This window comes from Cyprinodon tularosa, unplaced genomic scaffold, assembly GCF_016077235.1.
Source record: "Cyprinodon tularosa strain WSP-4 unplaced genomic scaffold, ASM1607723v1 ctg305, whole genome shotgun sequence".
In the NCBI taxonomy this organism is placed as follows: Eukaryota; Metazoa; Chordata; class Actinopteri; order Cyprinodontiformes; family Cyprinodontidae; genus Cyprinodon; species Cyprinodon tularosa.
The window spans coordinates 489,908-513,939 of NW_024039014.1; the positions used below are offsets into that span (position 1 = coordinate 489,908).

Here is a 24,032-nt window from a genome sequence, read left to right on the forward strand (position 1 = left end):
ACAACCTGCTTGCCATACCATTTTTCATCTGTTTCCTGCTGCTATGTTTGTCTTTCAATTTTCCACATAAGTGGTTCCAATTCTTCCTCTATGTGTGTGATTTGTCTGGGATGCTTTGCAAATCTTTTATCAGCAGTTCTGAATGCAACAATTTTCTAAAGATGCAGCAATCAATAGGACAGAAATTTGGAGTTGCCCATTTTTTCAATGTTTGGCATCGATCAGTAAAAAGCAGGTCAAACATGGAGAAAACAGCTATTGCCTTTTTCACAAAATACCAAAATTTATCTGTAGATTAGTAAAATGTTTCTGGGTGTATTATGTTTCATTTATCTTATTCACAACAATATACACATTCAACATACAGTGACATATTTCAAGCATTCATTATTCTTAATTCTGATGGTTAGGACTTACGGATAATGAAAACAAAAAAAGAATTTAAAGAATGCAAAATATATTGCCCAACTGAAGGTCTTTCAATCTATTTTGCAGTATATCTGCTGAATAGACAGGCAGTGCTGATTTAGCCTGAAATGTAGTACTTTGAAGTCTTAAGGCAGCCCAGTTTCTCAAACAGCTGCCCTTGACTCTGTATGGTTACCTGTTAGGTTAAAAGCACAGTGATACAACAGTGATTAAAGCAGGTATTGGTAATTTTGCATTGTGGGCAGGTGCAACATTCTTCTGAAATCTGAAATTATTATTGGAAAGGGAAGTATGCAGTGCTGCAGAATTTCCTGGTAGACAGCTGTGCACTATTGGACCCGATAGACACAGTAGATCACCATCAGCTGATGACATGCTTCCTCAGATCATCACCGACTGCAGAAACTTTGCACTGAACCTCAAGCAACTCAGATTATATGCTTCTGCACTTGATTTCCAGACTTTGTGATCAACTTTCCGATGAAATACAAAAATTTACTTTTTTTGTCCTCAGAATAGGACTTTGGACCTTTTTCATGCTCCATAGTACCTCAACAGAGTAATACAGCAGTTGTGTGGGATACATCAGTGTTTGATGGCTATGGAAACCCTCATAACTATGGTTATCCCTTCCACTGGTGCACATACTAACCTTTTCTTTCCATTATACATTCTATCAAAAAAATGTCCTTTATCTGAGCACATCAGTGAGCATACTGGGAATATCCTGCTTCTTCAATGACCCTTTAAGGATTATCTGGCATTAATTTTTATCACAGGCTTTATGGATTATTCATATAAAACAAATAATTTAGATGGCCTAGTAGTTAAATGCATAGACGCGGATAATTTTTGTAACTCCATCATTTGATTTGGATTTAAAAGTCTTGCCACAATCCTCTTTAAAATAAACATTTTATTTATTTATTTGTTTTTTTTTATCTTTTATAGGATTATATTCTGCTTAAAGGAAAAAATGTCATCTGTCATCATATAAATTAGATAGTGAGACCGAGCCTAGCCCATACCTTGTTGGATATCAGAATCAGCCTGAATCATTGCATCTCTATATATATTTCCCAAGAACATGATGCATCTCTGTCCTCTAAATTGAGCCTTTGATCTGTTTTGTTAGCCACTCTAAAGCCATCATATCCCAGATGTTACATTTTCCCCATCTGTCCAGAAAGTAAAAATGTGACGCAGAGGATATCTGAACAAAAGCATGATAATTTGTTGCATGAAATGTTTATTGCATTAATTAGACAATGGCAAATGAAGGCACATCTGTTTCCATTTTCTCATTGGCTCATGCCAAATTGCTCTGACTGAACAATTATGCTTAATCGATCACAAAATAAATGATTCATGGAAGATGAATAGGCTGCAGATTGCACAGACCTAGACTACTTGGCTTTGGCTGCTCAATTGAAATTGATAAAAAGCTGATAAGGGTTCATTCCTTAAACCTCTGCCAATAGGGAGATAGTAATTAGGGGCTTGTAATAACTTCCTATCTCCATGCTGATCAATGTTTTACCAGCACAGATTCACTCTTTTTGGCAGAACAACGTGCAGAGGGAACAGGTTTTATTAAATATGTTGCTATAGAGATTCCTTCCCAACCTAGGCTTTGAATCCTAAATGAGTTCATCTACTCTGAGGGTTAATCCATGAAGTAATCTGTGTTTTCCATTGTGTAAGATAATATTTATACTTTAAATCCAAGTTTAATCAACTAGTCTACTGAACCATATACAACAGATTTATGCAGTTGGTTTGAAATGAATCTCACTTGACTTATTTATAGGAAGCTTGGTGTCATGCAGGACTGGCACTATTTATGGATGCATTTTGGCTCATCACAAGTTACTGAAATACTTAAAAGAAGGAAGGATGTTGCTTCAAGTGGGATTTCATTGCCCAAGGTTGCCATCCATCTTTAGTTGGACAGTGAATAAAAGTAAGGCATCAACTCTTCATCAGGCAGATGTCCCCGAAACCCTTTTCATTATCCCTACACATCATGCACACCTTTAACAAATATGCTTGGTTGAGATCAGTCTTATTTTAATTATGCTTTGTCGAAAACAGGAGTGTGATAAATGCAAGGACAACACAGCAGTTTTCACTGTCTGCTACTTCCTTTTCAAATCTAACTTATAAGAGGGAAAAAATGTCTTTGTTCTCAGTCTTTTTTTTGCAGCATGAGCGATTTTAAATATACAAAAGACAGGGGGATGTGGAATTGTGTAGTGGAAAAATAAAGGAAAATGGGGTTAGGAAAATATGGTATGGTAAGAAAGAATGATGGCAGCGGTGGAACATGGCAGCCAGAAACAGAGGTAGAAGAACAGGGAGAGATGTATTACCCTATAAAAGTGCATGTGTCTGATGCACAACCATCAATTTGAATGACTCGTCTCCCTCGAGGGCCTGCTTTGGCATTCAGGAGCCACAGCGAGGGCTCTTAGCTCGCCGCCAGGACTGTAGTTCATTTGGACTCCTCCCTTTGCTGAACAGCTTTTCTCATTAGAATCGGTTGCTGAGACAGAGAGTGACTGCAGCACACCCATTACCTGCCCTTGTCCTCAGGGTTTGACTCTCTCCTAGTCCCTCAGAGCCAACCAATCACCCTGCTGGAGCTCAGACAATAAGCCCCATCAGATTGCCAAGTTGGAAGTTACAGTATTGCAAAGCTTTTCAGGGTGCAGATTCCATAATGGGTTTCAAATACGACTTCAAGTACAGAAGTAAGCTGCTGTTATTTCCAGTGTTTTCTCTGCTTTTGTTTTTTTTTTTTTTTCAGCTCTATGTTTGCTAAAAACATTTTTTTTTATTGACTAAGCTGGACAAATATAGCATAAAATATGTTGGGAAATGATCTATATGGGGTGAACATTTTCACACAAACAAATAACAAAACTGAATGGGCATTATAAAGTTTTATGTGACAGACTCACTGCATACATGTAATGTGGGAGAAAAATACTACACATTGGGTGAAGAGGACTCAAGTCCTCTTAACTGGAATTTGACTTGAATTCACAGTTATTTCTGTTCTAGCAGGTAGGAAATCCTAATAAAACACTAAAGTTTTCACTTTTGCACATTTTGGCTGATGTAATTTGTCCAAATGAGCATAATTAACAAAGGTATTTAACTGCTTCCTCATGATTAACCTGACCTATGCTACAAACAGCTATAAGCCTCAGATGTCATTGTGCAGGAAAACGTTCCTAATGGCCTCCCACCACTCACCCATGAAGGGGTAAAATCTTGATGGACACTTCCCGCTCCCTGGGGAGAGAAATGCCACCTGTTAAATAGAACAGCCCCCTCCCCCGTGATGGCATCCCACCATAGCATCATGATGGGACCAGTGCTAAAGCTTCATCAAATGTCGTCAAATGTAGATTTAAACTGTGAGGAAATCTCCACATGGGGTTAATGAGAAAACAGCAAATTGTACATGGTATTAATTAGTTAGGAATATTACATACACGGCAGCTATTATCCGCTCCTGCAAATATCTGTAGCAGGCATTACTGACTCCACATTGTTGTTCTGCATAATAGCTAAATGATTGTAAGAAAGGCACAGCAGGAGAAAAAATGGAAATAAAGCCACGCTTGTCTGAAGCAAATTTTTGTTAGTTTTTTTAAACAAGAAATTTATCTGTGTTACTTTCCCCCTTCTTTAGAAATGCTTCATTTGGTCCATAGGCATATCTCAAATGAAAAAACATTATTGTACAGAAAATAATAACGTTTAGTGCGCTATATGTTTTTAAATCCAGAAGAGATATGGTTTTAAATGATATCTTATAAAAAATATTTGATCCTGTTTTTAAACTGTTGTGTTTCTATTTTGGTTTCTCATAAGCCGGCCTGGTCTGCTGAATGCCAGTGACCCGGGTTACCCCTGGTTAGCCGACTCTTGGCCAGCAACCAGCCTGCCTGTCAACAGCAGCTCTGGGGGACCAAACGACCTGACGAATTTTGGTCGAGGAGGTGAGCACTCTGGTTTTCCAGCAGCATTGAAATTGAGACCATAAGTTAGAGAAGTCGACATCCCTTTGTGTTTGAAAAGAGCTCATGTTGTTTGTCATGTACATATATGCATAAAAAATGTACACAGTCACGCATATTTTATATGTGTTTGAACATATTTATATCTCACACCATAAGGCACTGTCTGCATTAACAGCAGGGGGAATCTGCTGTCACCAAGTTGAGCGATGGCAGATACTCAAGCTTGGTGTCGTTGCCCATACTTCAGAGTAGGAGAATATGATGGGGAGAGGCAGGCAGCGGAGAAGAAGGGGGGTGGATGGATGTTTGAAAGGATGGTCTTGAGCAGCGAGTCGTGAAGGACAGGCATAGCTTGACTGACGCAGATGTGGACACTTCCGCCATGGCTGTATATCATCTCCCCTTCACTGGGCATGCAAACCGTGTGTTATGAGAAGAGCCTGGTTTCTGTTTCCCTTACTCTCTCTCTGTCTGGTACAACATCCACACAAATGCAAAACATGAGCGTTATGCCTCATGTATGGAAACAGAATGTAGGGTATAGAAATATCCAGAATTCATGTGTGCTTTAAACAAAGCTCTTTATCTTTATGGAGAAGAGTTGTAGGAAATTGCAGCTGACATTTTGTTATTTAACTGAATGTTCCAAGTGCATTTTCTTAAATTATGTCTGTCAGTCATACAAAGCTTTATGAATTATAAAGGTACCTCCAGATCTAGATTGCTGCTCACTGTGCTACTGTATCTCACACTTAGAGAACCTTTAAATATCAGATCAATAGAATACTGAATACTTCTTTGGAGGGTTTTCAAACAAATTTTTTTTTAATAAGAAAGACATATTAATACTGGGTGTAAAACTTAAAGTATTAATGTTTATATGCTTCAGTTACTTCAGTTCTGACAAGAATAAGATGCTTGGCTACATTCCTGGTTTGCAAATGGATTAACCCTGTATTAGCTTTCCTATAACTTTCCTCTCTTTCTCTTCACCAGATCTTCCCAATGGACAAGGAGATAAAACAGGCACAATGTTGTCTGATGGAGCCATCTACAGCAGTATAGATTTTACCACTAAGGCTAATTACAACAGTCCTGGTCAAACATCCCAAGCCACTCCTTATGCAACCACTCAGATCCTCCACTCCAGCAGCATCCATGAGCTGGCTGTTGACCTGCCTGATGCCCAGTGGAAGACCACGCTCCAGGCTAAGCAGGAAATGGCAAACCTGGGCTACTCTCTGCCTGACAAGAACTCCTGCAACAACAGTAAATCAAAGATCCCATTAGAAACTTGTTTATTGAAGTGTTATACTTATGTTTAGGAGGTTCAACTGCTATTCCTTGTAAAGATTTAATATATCAGACCCTCAAAATTATGTCTTTTGTGAGTGCTTAAAATTTTATCTTTGAGCTTTCCGGTCACAAAAGGAATATCCTTTAAAACCTTTAAATTATTCCACTAAAAGTCTCCAAATCCATTCTAACTTAGCTGTGATGGAAAGTGGAAGTTATTTTCTAGCAATCATCTTATTGGTTGCTCTGAGGTTAGATAAACCCTTTAAAGAGTTTCACAGTAAAGCCATCCTTTAATTTCCTGCAGAGTTTTCATAGCAAGCCTATTCCTGCCCCAGTTTTAGCATAATTACCTTATCTGTTTTATCTTTTTAATAGTTAACAACACCTTTTTAGATCATTAATACAGGTATTGTGTTCTTATACATATTTTAATCTAATTTACAGCTGCTCTTTTTCTATTTTTTATTCCCCTTATTTAATGATTCTTTAAAAACATGTAATAAAAGCTGATTACTTTTTCCTGGACAGGGACATATATTGAAGTGCAGTCTCTACTCCTGACTCTCTGATCCTATTCCAAGAATTGAGATAAGTCAGGGATATTTTCTAGCAATCATCTTATTGGTTGCTCTGAGGTTAGATAAACCCTTTAAAGAGTTTCACAGTAAAGCCATCCTTTAATTTCCTGCAGAGTTTTCATAGCAAGCCTATTCCTGCCCCAGTTTTAGCATAATTACCTTATCTGTTTTATCTTTTTAATAGTTAACAACACCTTTTTAGATCATTAATACAGGTATTGTGTTCTTATACATATTTTAATCTAATTTACAGCTGCTCTTTTTCTATTTTTTATTCCCCTTATTTAATGATTCTTTAAAAACATGTAATAAAAGCTGATTACTTTTTCCTGGACAGGGACATATATTGAAGTGCAGTCTCTACTCCTGACTCTCTGATCCTATTCCAAGAATTGAGATAAGTCAGGGGAGAAGATTAAAACCAAATTTTTTTAATCATACAAAACACCGGAAAGAAATCTGATTTCCCCCAGTGAATATGTTGTCTATTGCTTAAAGGAAACGGACTGTGAAATACTGGAAGCTCGTTCCTTCTGTGTTTCCTAAATTTATCCCGCTTGCTTTTTTTGCTCTAACTGCATGTTTTGCATGTGCTTGTGCTAACTGCCAATCACCTGATGCCACTGTGATTTTTGCCCTCTAACCTCCACTGTAGCCCTCCTTTTCATTCCTGACTACCGATTGGCCGATGGATTGTCTAATAGATTACCACACAACCAATCACAAGATTTCAGCACCACCAGCTCTCACAACAGCTCAGAGCGAAGCAGCAGTCTCTCAGGTTGGTTTACACAGCAGAGATTAAAGCAGTCTGGGACACTTTGCTCCCAAGCCCATCTTTATGATTGACCAATGTCCGAATTGCTTCATTGATCTGTTATTTGCATGTGCAGGTGACATTTTCATAAACACATTCCCTTCTTCCCTCACTAATGATGCTTGGCTAAATCTGTTCCCTCTTGTTTCCAGGTCATTGGGCTCTTACAAAATAGTTTTTGGTTGTTTTTTAACATTCAAGAATAGTATTGGAAGGTTAAGTGAAAAGATGAACATTTTTGAAGTAAAGGCACAGAATCAACAATCGCAGTTACCTAATATTGACTGGGAAGTTTCCATAGAAAGTGATTTTTTAGGGGCTGATGTTGGTCCACCATGTCTTATCAAGTTTAAAGTCAGTTCAGTTGTCTAGCAGAATGTTTTAGGGCAATTAAAGTATGGCGATGCCAATTTATTTTTTCTGGAGCACTTAGAGCCTTTTAACATTGACAACCAAGCGCTGGAGTCACTGTCCCAAAATGGACAGCAAACTGGCTTGATCTAAACCCAGTAGCGGATAGGGTTTAAACCATGGTTTGGGTCTAAGGGGGCAGAGGGAAGATGACCAGACTTATTGGTCTGGTCTGTTTAAAATTTTCTGAAAAACTGAATTTGGGCTTTTCTTTTAAGTAATCTGTGATAGTCAAAATAAGGAAGAGTCAAACGTTTTAAATATATCAGTCGCTTTGTTTTATCTATATGGATAAGTTCAGTTTTTAATATTGATTATAAGATAATTTATTTTGATAAATTAACTTTTTAAGGATTTTGTGAATGATTGCTTTTTACATGAAATGTGTGATAAGAAAAGAAGTCGAGGCTTTATCAGAGCACAGAAGTGAAAGTAGAATGTTGCTGTTAGTCTGAAGGCGAGACTTCTATGCTTTTGGTTGCTTTGTGTCTCACTGTTTGACTGAGCAGATAGGAGTAGAAGCAGAGGGAGTTTTCAGGCAGAGTGGACTTTATCCACACCCGCGCTCACAGACACCATTAGAGATGCTTGGCTGGCTAAAGTGGCAAAAATACCTCCCTTTTCCCTCATCCCCTAATGGTGGCCGACTACACTAAAACCCATGTTCAGAGAATTACAATGTCATTTATAGGACACCCAGGCAGCCCTCCTTGCTGCCTCCCTTCCTGTCTCCTCTTTTATCTAGTTACAAGCCACTGCCTTAACTGCTCTCTAATTCAATGCTCTGGACACTGTTGGAAAGAATGAAGGATCTGGAGTTGCCGTGCTTCACAGACAGATCTTCATATACACCTGCAGGTTAATGGAGACTCCAGTCAGGCTCTGGCCTATATGAACATCGAATTTGATAAACAAAAGAAGTGAACATTTTTGATTTTAATATTGGTGTGTTTTAAAAAGTGAAATTAGAGTGTTTCTATGAATATGTTAGAACAAAAAAATATAATCGTTGTTTTCTTTCCTTTTTTTATGATAATTGTTTTGAGGCCCCAACTGAATTACTAACTTTTTAGGAAATTTATTTTGGATTTAAAAAGAAATCAGCCTCTATGTAAATTACTTGTCCTATTTAACCAAACACATGGTGATATCCTGCCTGAAGGTTACAAATTCCATCAACATCATCATTCAAATAAAAAAAGGTCTTAAACATTGCAAAGCTCATGTTGTCTTTTAGGATGTTCTCTTAATCATTAACTTATGCAGCTTTCACTTGAAATTTAATATATTCTAAATGGGGTGAGGAAAGACAAAATCAAATGAAAAAAAATACAAACTTCGTTTTTTTCCCCTTTGTATATCTGTTTTTCTTTCTGGCACCACATACTTTTTGGGGGTAAACTTGTAGCCTTTTGCTGATAGATTTGCAGTTTTACTAACTTTCTAACCACGTTTCAGGGACAAAATTACAAACGCAACAAAGCAAGTAGGTGATTGTCACCATCTTCTTGTTGGTGTTTGAATGTAGTAATTTATTGCTTCAAAAATGGGCCGTATCAATTTGCAACTGACTTAAGCTGTTTTTTTATTATTTCCAAAAAGGTATAAATATCCTGTCCACCAACCCATTACACTGAATAAATTCCTATTATTTTTATATTTCTTTCTTCCCAGGAAAAACTTAACATTATAACCAGATGCAGCAGGAAATCAAGGTTTTGCAGAGTGTCTAATTTGGTCTGGATATGGCCTCAGGCAGAGAATAAAAACAGTAAAATAAATAACTTGTATTGATTTTGTTAACTTGATTTCATTATTTGCAAACTTTCCAAATTACGAAAGAATACGGGCAGTGTATTAATGGACTTTAGGGGTACTAGCAGAGTTAAATACCCAGAAAAAGACATGTTTGGTAATGTTTTGGTATTTAATTTTATTATAATGAATCCTGGACCTTTTTTTTTCGATCAGCTGTATTCATTGAAATGTAAAGCTACCCCCACAAAATTTTCTAATTTATAAAGAATTATATATTTTAAAGGATTAACTGATACTGTTACATGTTTTTACAGTAAGCTTTATGAATCCTTAACTGAAAACTCATAAGAAAGGCTCAGGTGTCAGAGTTTTGTCATTGTCCTGGTGCTGAACTAAATATCGTGATAATATAGAAGTGACAAATCATTCAAATAGATCTAATGCTATCTAGCCAATTGAATTAACTCGATGTATAATGTGTGGTCACATGCAACAGAGATGATCATTTGAACAAGGATGATTAAAGCTTTCTTATAGATTTCCACCAAATTGAAGTCTGCATTTGAGGGAGGAAGGAGGGAGTTGAAGCTATTGTACTTGCTTTCCCTCTGAGGGGATGGTAGGAATAATGAACGTCAGGTCTGAAGGAGGAAAGCAGGATGAAAAGGAACAGAAATAGAGCAGCTTTCATGACAGCATGGCTCTCCACTGGGGACAGGAATCTGCTCATTAAAACCTTTCTTAGTATAGGGGACAAGAGGTAACTGGTGTTCTCTGTAGCAGTTAGAGACACGGTAGACCCCCTTCTGCCCCACACTCTCACCCAGCCTGCCTCTGAAGCTACTTTCAATGTTCATCTGAGCACCATGGTTGTGTTTGAGCATCTGAGCTCATCCACTTCTTTCATATAAGGTACCCTTCCTCATTAGTTACCATGTATTTCATCAAAGCTTGTACATACTGTATATATATCTGAAACATTCCTCATACTGAAGTAGAAAAATATAACGGCATCCCTGTTAAACTCTTTAATATGCTTTAAATGAATTCTGTTTATATGGCTTTATAGCAAGTAATTATTTGGAGAAAAGTATAGCTTTTAATTGGCACATTTGACAACACTGAAACATTAGAAAATAAGGTTTTGAAATTCCCCATTTGAACTATCTCTTTGGTAGTCCACAGTCATGGTTCCTCTCTTCTCTTCTGCTCAACAGAAGAGTTTTCTATAGATTGCAGGCGTGGGACTGAGATAGCCATAAAAATAAAAAATAAAAACAATAAAAGCTTTTCCTATTTAATAATATTTGTTGATATTTCCATATGCTTTGGTTAGCCATTTTGAAAGACGCAGTACTGATCAGTCATGCATAGTTCATGCCACACTGCCCTAATCAGGTTCCAGGAGCCTTTGGATCAGAAACATGTCCAAAGTACCATACTGAACAGTTGAATCAGGGTGTTTTTACTGGCAATCCATTAACTTAAATTGAATTTTTGAAGCCGTTTTACATCTCATCCAGGAGACAGTATCAGTTCTGAATAATGGGCCAAAAGTCCAGCAATGATGTCATACAATTAATACTGTCGCTTTTCCATTGACATTTACAGACATGTAAGGCTTTAATCCGCTTGGTCTCTCTGTGTTCCGCATGAAACTGGTTGCATTTACATCGACCTACTACTTACGGCTGGAGCTGAGGCTTTAAGCCCTGCATGCAGCCCTCACTGCCATGCAGTCTGTTACTATTACCTTTCTTTGCAACACGGTGGAATTAAATAAATTAGTTTGAAACAGTAAAATATATAAATAATCTTTAAAAATGATATGATAAATGTTTTTCCGATATTTTTTGGCATAAAATTAACCATTGGGATCAAACATCTGGATCACACAAACAGCCTGAACTAAAAAAAATAATAAGGCACAGCTGCTTTCTGTCTTCTTAATAGTGCTATTTTATTGAGACAGTACTGTATGCTCATGTACTGTAATAAGCAGATTCACATGAAAAACAGTGATGGAATTATTGAATGTGAGCATCCTTAGGGAAGACACCGCCAAAAACAACAAGAATAATAACACAAAGTATTAAGTATTAAACACCCTTTTAAACTCCTGCATGTCAATAGATGTGCTGCCTTGTTAAAACAGTTGATGAAATTGGCTGGTGGTTTATTTAATTGTCAACAGAGGTGTTTGAAGCTGTGTGAGGAAGGTTGTGTGTGTTCTTTAACTGGAGAGGGGAGATGCGGGAGTTTAATCTGCTCCAAAGTTTGCCCTAAAGCAACACTGTATAAGTTTTGACCCAAGTATTTGCTTAATTTAAGATACATTTAATGATTTTTCCAGCAAATGTGATGCACGTTGCATGTCTATACATGTCGGCTGCCCTTCTCAAAAAACTTGCCTGTGTAACGTTAGTAGAACAGATCAGCCACTGAATCTTTTGACCTAGATGGCCATTTTAGGGCAGTCCCGGCTCCCCTTAAACACCTAAGGTTGTTGTAAGACAGCACATCAGATATGACCCTTAATTGATCACACATATTATTGCTTTAAGGAGCTAAAATGTAGGGCTTTATGAGGAAATTTTTGCCTCAGCCATTTTGAGAGGACTATATACTATAATGTGTAAAGCTTCATAATTATGACAATAGCGAAATGTGTTTTGTAGGCTGGCCTCTGGTTAGTTGAGCCAAACAGAATATGCATTGTTTGTTTTATTTGCTTAAGAACCGGTACGGGTTGTCTGCTTACAGGCAATGCCTCCCTGCTTGCCCATTCTCCCACACACATTGGATCACTTTTTCAATGAGCACTTTCTAGAAATAAAAAAAATATATGCATATGACCCAGCAATACAAAACCAATATCAGATTGCTGTGTAGATTACACAGATGCAATGTTTTCCTTTACTTCTGATCTTTGTGCGGTGGTTTCCATGTCTAGGAGGAAGAGGGAGAGGGCTGCTGGCAGCTTGCATTGGTAAATCTGAGAAAAACATACTAAAAGCAGATTAATGCACCTTTTCTAGACTTATAGATTTATCAGGACAGTTGGTGAATCAAGGTCTATTGCTGTCACAGTTCAGCCCTACCCAATGACCCTTATACAACCTTCTGAGCTGGTATGAAAATAGCTTACCCAATAGGAAGAAAAAGTAATGGAAAACACTCAAAAAGTGGGTGGAGTGGGGCCAGCCTTGGTAGAGCTCAATGAAAGGCGCATAAAAGGGCCATCAAAGTCACATTAGTAACTGGCATGTAGAGCCAGTGACTCACACTGCTCTGATATAAACCTCTCTAACCATGAACTCTCAAGGTCTTTTTTTTTTAACCTCCTTTCACACCAGTCAGTGATTGCAGGATAAACCTCTTTTTACTTTGTGGCTAAAACAAATGTGCCACCTTGTAAAATATACCCTAATGAACCTGAGGAGATAGATTAAAAAGTTGCAAAAATACACCATACACGCCTGTTTTAAACAAATTGTTGAAAAGTTATATTTTTCAAAATTGTTTCAGGTTGACATTGTGCGCTAGCTGAAAAAAAAGGTTTGATTTTCTTTAAATTTCAAGGCCTTTGGGACCTCTTTAACGGAGTTATTAGCAAATTCTCCTGTGCTTGTGAATCTCTCTAACTGTGAAGTAGTTGAGAATCTCCTTTCTGTTTCTGTTTCCCTAAGCTGTGAGGCTCACTGTGAAAACAAAGCTCGGCAGCACTGCAGTTAAAGTCTGGGAGTGCCTAAACCTTGGATATAAATACCCAAAGCTGAGCCTATGTTTAGCATTAGCTCCTCTTTGAAGAGAGACCCAATTTTATCAAAAGACAGAAGTTTGCCATTTAATTCTTATATAGCTCCTGGCCACAGTGTGTATATTTCATATTCGGGTGAGCTGTTGCAATTTCAGTACCAGGCCATCTTTCCCTGGAAGAGGCTCATTTACAATATTGATGGCCAGTCTTGAGTAGAGGGACTGAGGATGATTGAACAATCACGTAGGCTTACTATTTACTGGTAAAAGTCAAGCATAGCCATGGGGCACGATTAGAAAACCCAATTACTTGTAGACCATACTTAGGCTATGGTGCCACCAGCCTTGGGCTCAGAGTTGTTTCTTTTATTACTTCTTTTCTATATTAATCTCATTGTGACACGACTTATGTCTGCCTGGATTTGGTGGCTTACATCAGTTTTTTGCTGCATTTATTTAGAATATGCTACATTTTCAGAAAAAAAAAAACTAGTGAAAAGATGTTCAGTGGCAGCTTGTATTCTTTTTGTACTGGTCTGAAATGGTACACTACTACTTTTTTCTCTGCCCTTGGCCTTTTATAAAACCAAAACAGCTATAACTCAATCCGTCTCTAAATTTAACATGAGGAAATGCAGCCTTTCGAGTACTGAAGAAAGCAAAGCAAAGGCTAAGTTATCACATGTCAGAAGCTAGACAGATTGCAAGCAGTAGTCTAATGTGGTTGGTGTCTTAAGATTCAAGTTCATGCACTGTGTACTGTTATTTCATCTTACACAGTTTTTGTTACCGCCTTCTGTGTAGGATATTCAAATGTAATTTCTTAGTATCGGCTATGTGATTTGTCAAACCTGAAACTGTTTTTTGCGTCTATATTTAGTATGTTTGATAGTCAGGTGCAAAGTTATAGGTAAAAATGTTTGTGGCCATTATGGTATATACAGTAGGTGCAAGAAGGAAGGTGGAGAGAGAGTCAATGCACATATGAACTAATGTATTAATGGGGAAAAAGATATCTATGCGGGACATTTTAATGCAGCACACAGTCGTAAAGCAATTAAGCCAAAACAAAAAACACCAATGCTGAACCTAATTTTCGTGGCATGTTCATTGACAAAGAGAGCAAGAAACTGTCACATAGCCTGTAAAGGGGCATCAAATTGGAAATACTATTAAAAAAATGTGCATAGGAAATTGTGTGCTCCTATCTTGTACATTGTGAAGATTTCAAATTGTCTTTCGTCTGGCTCCATATGCCTTTACAGGCTCAGTAAAAAGCACAGTTGTACTGTAAATTCTTATGGGATTACCTTTGTTTAGTTAGCAGAGGTAATAATAGCTGTTTAGACTCAGTTTTGGCTTTCACACAGTTTTCCGGGTTTTATTATATTTTACAAACAATTTTTGGAGCACTTTTGGATACTTACAGTGTATTTGAAGACTATATTCATTATTATAATTAATAATGTTGCTGTTATTATGTTTTATTTCCGTTTTCATTACACCCTCCAACTCTATTGCTACAAATCTTGTCATTCTTTTATCCATCCTGCTTCTCCAAACTACCAGTAGTACATAATTTTCTCAGTTAGATAGAGCAGTTATAAGCACTTTTTTTATCCATTATCTATTGTGCATGAAGTCTTTGTAGCAGCAACAAACCCACTAATGACGCAACCGATTTGAGGATGAGGCCCTGAGTCCAGTTTTTCAGATTTAATGCTTGTAAAAACATTTATTTTAATTACTAATACATATACATATAAAATTACAAAAATTATGCTTCAAAATAACTAGTGTAAAATAAAGAATGTTGAAACTGAACCGTCTTATGCTTCTTGGGTTTAGTAGATGCCCAGGGAGTTTAGTCTATTTTTCTGTAACTGGAACAAAATTGAAGACTATTCAAAAGTGTTCAAAAACTATAATGTGTATTGTATTGTGTATGTGTATTAAGTATAGTAAAATAAAGGCCCAAGCAAATATAAGCATTTAGGCTGTAATTTATACCGTATTTATGTTAATCTAAAACCAGATTGAAGTCAAAAATATTTTAAAGAAAATAGAAGTGTTTCTTGCAATGTGACCGAATCATATAAAACTTAGTATTGACCCGGCTGGCAGATTTATAAAGATGGATGTGACAGTGGAGAATTTGGTGTTGGAGGGTTATGAGTGGAAATAGATGGGGTTCGCAGCTCTCCGGTGTAATAAAAGAAATGAAAGTAGTAATAGACTCTCAGTGAATTCCATTAGGGACACACTGACACTACACAAGCCATTCATTATAATGATGCTGGGAAGTGAGATATTTCATTGTGGGGACCCAAAGCCTGGTGTTAAAGGGGAGACTGAGGGATGGGTGGGGCGCAAAGGTCCCCCTCTGCCGCTTTAACTGCTGTTCTCTTCTGTTTCTATGGAGATTTGAGGCTTTTCAGCCAATCAATCAATAGGAACATGCTTTTCATCCTTCATCAGGCGGCCTTGAGCTTTTCTATTTAAGCAGAGACAGGCAAAGAGCCTATTGAAATCTTGTGTTTGAAATTGTGTTTGACTTCCCAGTGGCATGCTGAAAGTGAGTGCAAATGGATTTGTAATCTAAGCAGCATGTTTGCACCAAATAGAGTTTTTTTTAGAATGCATATTTGTCACTGGCAGCATCTTCTTTTATTTACAATGCATTCCTGCTTGTATATCAGATTTTAATTGATTGTCTACTAAAATCTAATTTTCAGTGACCACGTCTCTTAAATGAATGATCTCCTTTTTGCAGGCGGTAAGGGAGGGAAGAAGAAGAAAACCAAGGCTGGCTCTAAACCCCCCAAAGCAAATGGGTCCAATTGGGCCAATATTCCCCTGCCTCCTCCCCCTATTCATCCTCTACCTGGCACAGAGATGGACCTGTATCCCAGTGAGCACCATGAAGGAGGAGGGTAGGTCTCTCAATTATGTTTGTACATAGATACAGACACATTTCTGGAATCAGACAAAATATGGATCTAAACCCCTTTCTGTTCTCACTATATTTTAATGGCTTGTGCAAAATAATATTTTAAGAAATGTAATATTAAAGTGTGTAATACAAACAAGATAATGAGTAATTATCTCTTATTTCATCAGATCTACTCATTATAATCAGCTTCCACGTTAATTCTTTTGCTTTGTTTTGTTCAAATACATTTTTTTCTTATCTTTCAGTTTTCCTTTTTTCCCTCCCTTTATGTAGGTCAATAATCAACTTCAGATGACATTATTGGATGTGTTTGATTATTATTATTATTATTTTTTTTTTTTGTAAATGTTATGGGAAAATATACACAAATTCTTAATGGCAAAAAACTGAACAAAGACATACAAAATGAATAAAAAAATAGGGGGAAAAAACACCCAAAACCTTTTCCATTTGCCTCCTAACAAATGTATACCCTACAAATTTTACAAAAATCTTGCCATTCCATCCCTTTCTACTTCCATTTTGTTGGCAATAGTTTTATAGCTATGTACTATAACAATTGCACATCAGCAACTTTTCACACTATAAAAAGGGAAAATCAATTATCTTTCACTTTTTATGTCAACCATTGACTCCTGTCACATCATATGAGATAGGAAGTATAAAATATGTGTTTTCTTTTGATGTGCTTAGGATCCAAAGTGCAGAGTTCACAGTATAATGATGTGTTAGGATAGGGTACATTACTCTTATGGTGACATCAATATTTCAGATTATATATTCTTTTGTTATTTGATATGATTTTATTCTTATTTAAGAAAAAACAAACTATGGGCAATTTATGTTAAATTACTTCAAACAATCTTTTATTAAAGGGAGTTTAACCAATGTCTCTCTGGCAGTATGGAAATAATCAGGACTTGTACAAAAAATCATGGTTGACATTTAATTTCATACTTGAAAAAGCTGGGCACAAAAAAAAACACTATAAACAAGACAATTTAGAAATACAAGTACAATTAGTTGTACCTGTATTTCAATTTGAGAAATATGTGGAAGTTGTTAATACATTACAGCCATAACATCTTCTGCAATACATCTTAGTAAGTTGCAGTTATATTCTTTCATTTGTTAGATAACAAATGCATTGCTTGCATGACCAACGCCATACATTTATGTGGAAAATAGCATTGTATCTCAGTCCTGTTTGGCTTTATTTATCCAATAAGAAAAGTTATTGATCCCTAAATACAAAAAGCTATACACTTGCAGTTAAGAAAGCTAATCAGTAGGGGATGTCACATGAAACAAACCCATATTGATGTATATAAACCGGCTAGATTGGCTTTTATGAATGCTGATTTCTTTCTTATTTTGATGCATCCTGTGACATTATTCTATGCAACTCTAGAAAAGTTTGTTTCCTAAATGACTTAGTGACTTTTCTGAGGTGTGACCTGCCTTTAGCTCAGTCTGGAAATACACACTAGCTACCTTGCATTCCTGCATAAATCACCAGGTATCACCGATAGATGGACAGGTTTCTTTAAACAACCTGGCAACATTGTGTCAAAATACGGATTAAAGGGTGTTAAAGCACCACCAACACACTTTGCTTTAAACTAATAGAAAGTAATTTAAGCAATTCACAGTTTCCCTCCCTTTTGTGCATGTGGTTCTGTGTCCTCTCACCTCCATTTCCAATCAGAGAGAGTCATCTGATTTAATAGGCTATCTGGCAAATGAAGAATCTCTGCACTGTAAATCTGAGGCTGTTTTAATGGCAGTCGATTAAATCCGTTATGTCCCACGGAGTGTGCGCCGACAAATTTCTTTAATGAAAATTTTTTTTATGGCTTGTATTATTTCAGCGTGTGTAAGCACAGTCAGTGTATGAGAGAGTGAATCCTGACATGCAAAGTAACAAACCCTTCCTAAGTTTAGAGAAAGTCACAATGGTCTAATGTTCAATCACAGGATTCTCCCTTAATAAGAACATTTTTTTGTCCATTAGAAAAAAACTAATCACTGTGTAATTTACATTGTTTAAACTCTTACCACAGGTATGAAAGTGACAACTGGGGCCCACCCATGCCTGTACAGACATATCTTCATCAAGGCATGGAAGATGAGCTTGAAGAGGAGGAGGAAAGGGTTCCTACACCTCCCATTCGAGGAGTTGCCTCTTCACCAGCTGCTGTCTCATTTGGACAGCAGTCCACAGCTACCCTAACCCCCTCTCCCCGAGATGAAATGCAGCCTATGCTCCAGGCCCATTTGGATGAGCTGACCAGAGCATACCAACTGGACATAGCAAAACAAACATGGTAAGTTTCAATACATTGACAATAACTTGCAGGTGTTTTACACCGTCCATATTTTGTGTTATCCCAAGTTTTCTTTGTTAAGGCAGTCTATTCTCTTTCTCTGGTACTTTTTACTCATCTCGTCCCATTCTTATAAAATACCTTAACACTATGAATTGGGGGTTTTGGGGTATACAACAACCTTCTTGCTCAGTTAGGGGTCCAACCTAAATAAAGCAGCTGCAAAACCAACTCTATTTAAAAAGCAGCTCCTAGAGTGGCTACATTTCTCTATCATGATGCCCATATACACATAACTAGCCACACACCAGTGTGTTTGGGCATTTGAGCCAACACAACCCTCCCCACCCTAAGCAAGAACATGAGTAACTTTGGTCTTGCAGTTCTACTTTAGGATCTATGGTTTAAAAGCTATTGAATTTATTATGGATTTTAGACTTACTACTTGTTGCTCTTCCATTAGCAACACAAACACCTTTTTTTCACTTTTCTATGTTAATTGTCAACATGCTACTTCTTTCTTTCTCTTTCTACCTTCTTTACCTATATGATAACGCATTTGTTCAACGCACTTGTTTGGCTTATTAGTACACATCACATATTTGCGCTGCAATCTTTGTAGATCACATAAAACGCGGCCAATTATTGTACGTAATAAAAAAAAAAAAAAAACGTAATTATTTTACGCACAATTTAGTGTTTTGTTTTTTTTCTTGACCCTCCCCTCACCACCCACACATGTAAAAAAAATTAGCTTAATTAAAAGCCTTATTTTGGCAACCCCAATTTTTTATTATTGAGATGTTGATTTTATGTATACACATGTTGATTTTATGTATACACATGCATATTTTTATACTGTGCGGGCAGTGCTTTTATTTTATTTACTTTTATTTATTTTAGTTATTTTATCTTTTTTGTGCAGCACTTTGGAAACCTTGTGTTTATTGAAATCATGCTATATAAATAAAGTGGATTGGATTGGATGTAAGATATAAGAATGTATGGAGCTATTCTTTTATGAAGTTGTTTATTAGACATTTTAACAAAAGAATGAACATCAGAATTTTTTTTTTTTTTAGCCCTGACCCCGTCTATACATATTCATTATATTCACCACAAAGCAGTACCTTGTTTACCACACCCCTCTTACTGTTTTATATCCTTGTGAAAAGGCCTAAAAAATATTAACAACAACCGCTTAGTTAATATAATTGATCTATATTAAAAAGGTGTTGTAAAGTAAATATTGGAAGTTCCTATTTTTGCAAGTTTTTTTTCGGTCCTGCAGTTTTTTCTTATCTCAACTGTATAAGGTGTGGAGATAAACCCATTAATCATTCAACTTTAATAGGCCCAAGCTACCACTCTAAGTGAGTACTAGATTTTGCTTACTCCAACTGACACAATTTCATGCCCATGGTTGTTTAGTTTCCCTGCACGCATACATTCTGCATTCCATTGTTGTTTTGTTCATGCAAGTCAGATGAAGGCCATGCTTCATTCTGTCATCAGTGCAGAGACAGCGAGAGACTTGCATTCATTCATAACCGTGAAGTGGGCTGTGGGGGGGGGGGGGGGGGGGCCTTGTCAGGAAGGAGATGTCATGTTACCCAGTAATGACTATGTTGGTTAGAGAGCATCTCTGACAACAGCAGAGGGCCAGTAATTACAACCAATTCCCACTGCAAACCGCGTCAAAGACTTTGCACTCCCTCTAACAAATGCGATTGTCAGCAAAACAGGCTGCCAGTGGGGTGACAGCCATGTGTCGACAGGCCTACAGGAGGATGCCTTTGTTACATCCACACACGCAATTAGCAGGTCATTGTGTTAGAATGCAAGCTGACCTTTGGAATTAGTGGATTTGTCTGAAGTTATTCAACCATTTACGTGAACTATGCCTCCAACCTTAGCTTTGTATTTCAACATAAATTACATCCTTGCTTTTTTTCCAAAAAGAATTAATATTTGTTTTCCACTATATTCATCTCACTTCTAAACGTTTATTTCCCAGGCACATTCAGGGGGGGTCCCTTCCTCCTCAGGCCCCTGCTCCTCCAGTAGGTTATGTGTCAAGCACAATTGTTTCCGACCTGGAGACTGACCTGCAAGATGAAGAGGAGGAGGAGGAGGAAGAGGACGAGGATGAGGGCTATGGAGCCAGACATCCTCGTGGTATCGAGCACACACCAGGGTCTAGCATGGACAACTTGGACAGCTCTTTAACAGGTGAGATGACTGTTTTACCCTTTTCTGTGCTTTTATAATGTCTAAAAAATATATTGATTGATATTACATCACGTTTAAAGATCCTAGGTCATTACAGCTTGTTTTTATAGTTACTCCTAACAACATTTATGTCACATCCCTGTGTTATTTTCAGATGGATTTATGTGCTGTACTGCAGCTCTGTCAAATTATTTTTAGTACTTTTAGGCAGACTGTTGGGAATTACAATTATTATTTCTGAAATAGAGATATGAAAGTCCATGAATTTTAAAGAGGGTAGGAAGAGGGGATGTAAGGGGAATGAGGAGAGGGAGAGGCTAGGTGAGCCGGGGAAAACGAACATGATTTAAGTGGCATACAAGTCCAGACTCTGCACCAGCCATATTTTACCAATGAGATTTGAGATGAATTTCAAATGCAGCACTTTTGATTCCAGACCAGGTGCTGTAATACAAGTCACTGATTTTTTTTTTTTGCCTGGTTGGATCCAGGGAGATGTTGCAGTGGCAGAGCTAGTTCTAGACTGCTGCTTACACTAGGTCTAGACCAGGCATCCCCAAACTCGGTCCTCAAGGCCCCCTGTCCTGCAGGTTTTAGAGGTTTCTCTGCTTCAGCACAGCTGGTTTTAATGATTGCAGTAGACCAAAAGCCTGTTAATCAGCTTTCAATTAAAATCAGCAGTGCAGGAGCAAGGAAACCTCTAAAACCTGCAGGACAGGGGGCCTTAAGGACCGAGTTTGGGAATGCCTGGTCTAGACCAAAGGTTACCATCCTTTAGTGATGTAGACCAGTGCAATGATAGAGCAATGCTAAGAACTTAAAGTGGGGAAAAAAACACAACTCCACTAAACTTTCCTGTTCCTAAATAAAAGTTAGCTCTCTTGGGTCTCCCGGCCTTAGACCTCTGTAACTTTTACCAATGATATATATATCTCCTTTGAAATTCATGAACTCAAACTAAATTATATACTGGTAAATTTAAATGTGTAAAGGAGAAGATGGCAGAAAACAGCAGTCATCCACTAAATATATTAAGTATAGGGTTAGCACAGGGACCTGACAGTGCTAATGTTAGGTTTGCTCCTTGAGATTGACCCTAAAATGTAAATTGTAATGATGAAATAACAGTGCATTTGGTAATGCTGAAATATGCCCCCAATGAGGAAAGACAAGCAGCAGCTGTGATCTAACAGTTATTGTTTTTCTTCCTGTCTTAAGACAGAAATGTTTATTTTTATCTCAAACCTAATCTGCTTCTCAGCCCATCGGTCCATGCTCTAAGGGTTGGCAGGAAGGAGAGAGAACAGATTGAAGAAAACTGCTAAGATTTATTGTGGCCATGGTTTCAAGGCTATACAAATGCGAGAGGCCGAGAAAGACCTGTTAAGTGTAGTTTGATAGATTTTACGTTGTTTTTAGAATGTGAAAATGGTTCTGTTTTCCTAATTTTACACTAAAGACTAATAAAATCAAACATTCTCAGGGAAGCTTTAGAAAATAACTCTTTGGGTTTTTTTTTTTGGTTTTTTTACAAGCAGAGTGTCTGCACAGGCAATGCGTTTTACTGTTCTCTGAGCTCAAAGAACCTATCTCTACCTGATCAATGTAAGCCCTTAAGTTGTTTTGGGTATTACAGTACCTTTTTTTTTACTTAAGCCAGTGAGATAAAGGTATTACTTGGTTTGGTATGGGTCATGTGATGTAGAGAAACTGGTGAGATTGTTGTGGGGAATTAATCTCCCATTAACTACGTGAGTAACAACGTTTCTTCGTTTCTGAATTTTAAGGAGAGATGGCCGCTCATCACAGATGATCATTTTCTCTCTTAATTAAAAGCACGCTGTCCTGTGTTTTACTGCCCCAAACCATGTAGTGTTTATTGGCCTTTCTCAGTTGGTTCATGGAGCTAAAAGGTATCAGCTATCATTTTTTAGAGTGCTTTTTCACACATTATTCCCAGTCAAGATATGAAACTATTACAAATATCAAAAACTATACTGTAGGACTGTTGTCCTATATTTTTTGTATATATATATATATATATATATATATATATATATATATATATATATATATATATATATATATATATATATATCATAAGGTTATGTCTTCTACCTGGGGCCCTGGAAGCTTAAGGGTTTGTTGCAGTACCTTAGCTGTTCCGAGTACAGCGATCATCTAGACTAAGATGTTTGCCCTGAGTCCTCGGTTGCTGTGCTGCTGTTGACTTCACCTTCCAGGCTCTTTTAAGACAGAGGCCTTAGTATTTTTTCAATTTCTCATGACCTTTTTTCTTGATGTTTCCATCATTTGGGATTGCCACATCTCCTCCCAGCCTGGTGAAGGTTCTCCTTGGTCTTGACCATGGTTGAGTTTGCAGTCTGACCAGTTAATTAGTTTTTTGGTTTTAAGAAATGTCTTTTTTTTAAAAGGAAAACCTTTGAAATCCTCTATCTTGATCTCAGATTTTTCACAAAATAAACGTTCACAATTTGATAAGAATTTAGAGATTTTTTATATAAAATAGTAAGTAAAAAAAAAAAAAAAAGATTTCTCCATTTTAATTACAGCAGTATAATCCCAATTTGATTGAACTGATGTTTCAGAGAATAGTAGAGATTTCTCAGTGGAAAGTGGATGTACAGTAAGAGTAGCTGGAAAGTTGGTCTGTGATGTGATTTGCTGAGGCAGTGTTCCCTTTACTGAGCTCGAGGACTTGGAAACCTCAGTTGGTTGGCACTGACAATACTTCATTATGAGGATTTGACCCAGTGGAGTTTCTGTCTTCGAGAGAAAGAAAATCCTAAAAACGGAATTGAAGGAAAATAGAAAAAGGAAAGACTGATGGCTTGAAGCCATTACTCCTAGTGATCTGCTGTAGCTTAAAAAAAAAAAAAAAGAGTTGTGTTAGTAGATACTCAACCTCTTACTAGCCTGTGCAGAACTCTCAAAAATTCGGAGTGAATTTTCTTGCAATAAAGTGGAAAGCTGTTGCAACTTTTGCTGCTGGAGTGCAATTCCCCAAAGTAACATCCAGAGAAGTACTAACCATCTCCTATAAATGAGGAGGCCTGCAGATGGAGACGTTGGAAAACTTTTAGGGGGATTTTTTTCTGGATAATTTTCTGCCCAATTTCAAAAGTGTTACATGTTATTTCAACGAGTGGTAGACTCTGCGAGAGCAAGAGCAAAATGCATTAAAGTATTGTGAATCCTCTTCTCTCTTATATCAGTTTGCCACTAATCTATAAAGAAATATATCATTTTGTATCAAACTGACCTTTTAATCAGTCCAGCAATTGTCCTATTTGCTGTCTTAACAACCCTTATCCTCAAAGCATCCCAGTTCTTTGTTACACCAGCCTGTTCAATCGCGTCACAATGTGTGAGAGAGAGACGAAGTGTGTGAGCCTAGCTCTTTGGGTTCATGCC

The 24,032-nt window shown here is 37.3% G+C and overlaps 1 protein-coding gene across 12 annotated transcripts in view; it reads left to right on the forward strand.

Annotated features, from left to right (window-relative positions):
- robo2 (roundabout, axon guidance receptor, homolog 2 (Drosophila)) overlaps positions 1–24,032 on the forward strand; it is a 381,767-nt gene that overhangs the window by 346,097 nt on the left and 11,638 nt on the right. For 7 of the 12 annotated variants that reach the window (XM_038291983.1, XM_038291985.1, XM_038291984.1 and 4 more), the window contains 6 exons: positions 4,315–4,442; positions 5,460–5,732; positions 6,996–7,121; positions 15,859–16,018; positions 18,102–18,365; positions 20,383–20,597. In XM_038291983.1, coding sequence (XP_038147911.1) covers positions 4,315–4,442; positions 5,460–5,732; positions 6,996–7,121; positions 15,859–16,018; positions 18,102–18,365; positions 20,383–20,597 — 1,166 coding nt within the window. The remainder of the gene's footprint in view (positions 1–4,314; positions 4,443–5,459; positions 5,733–6,995; positions 7,122–15,858; positions 16,019–18,101; positions 18,366–20,382; positions 20,598–24,032) is intronic. The other 5 variants (XM_038291987.1, XM_038291989.1, XM_038291990.1 and 2 more) reach the window with 1 other exon arrangement.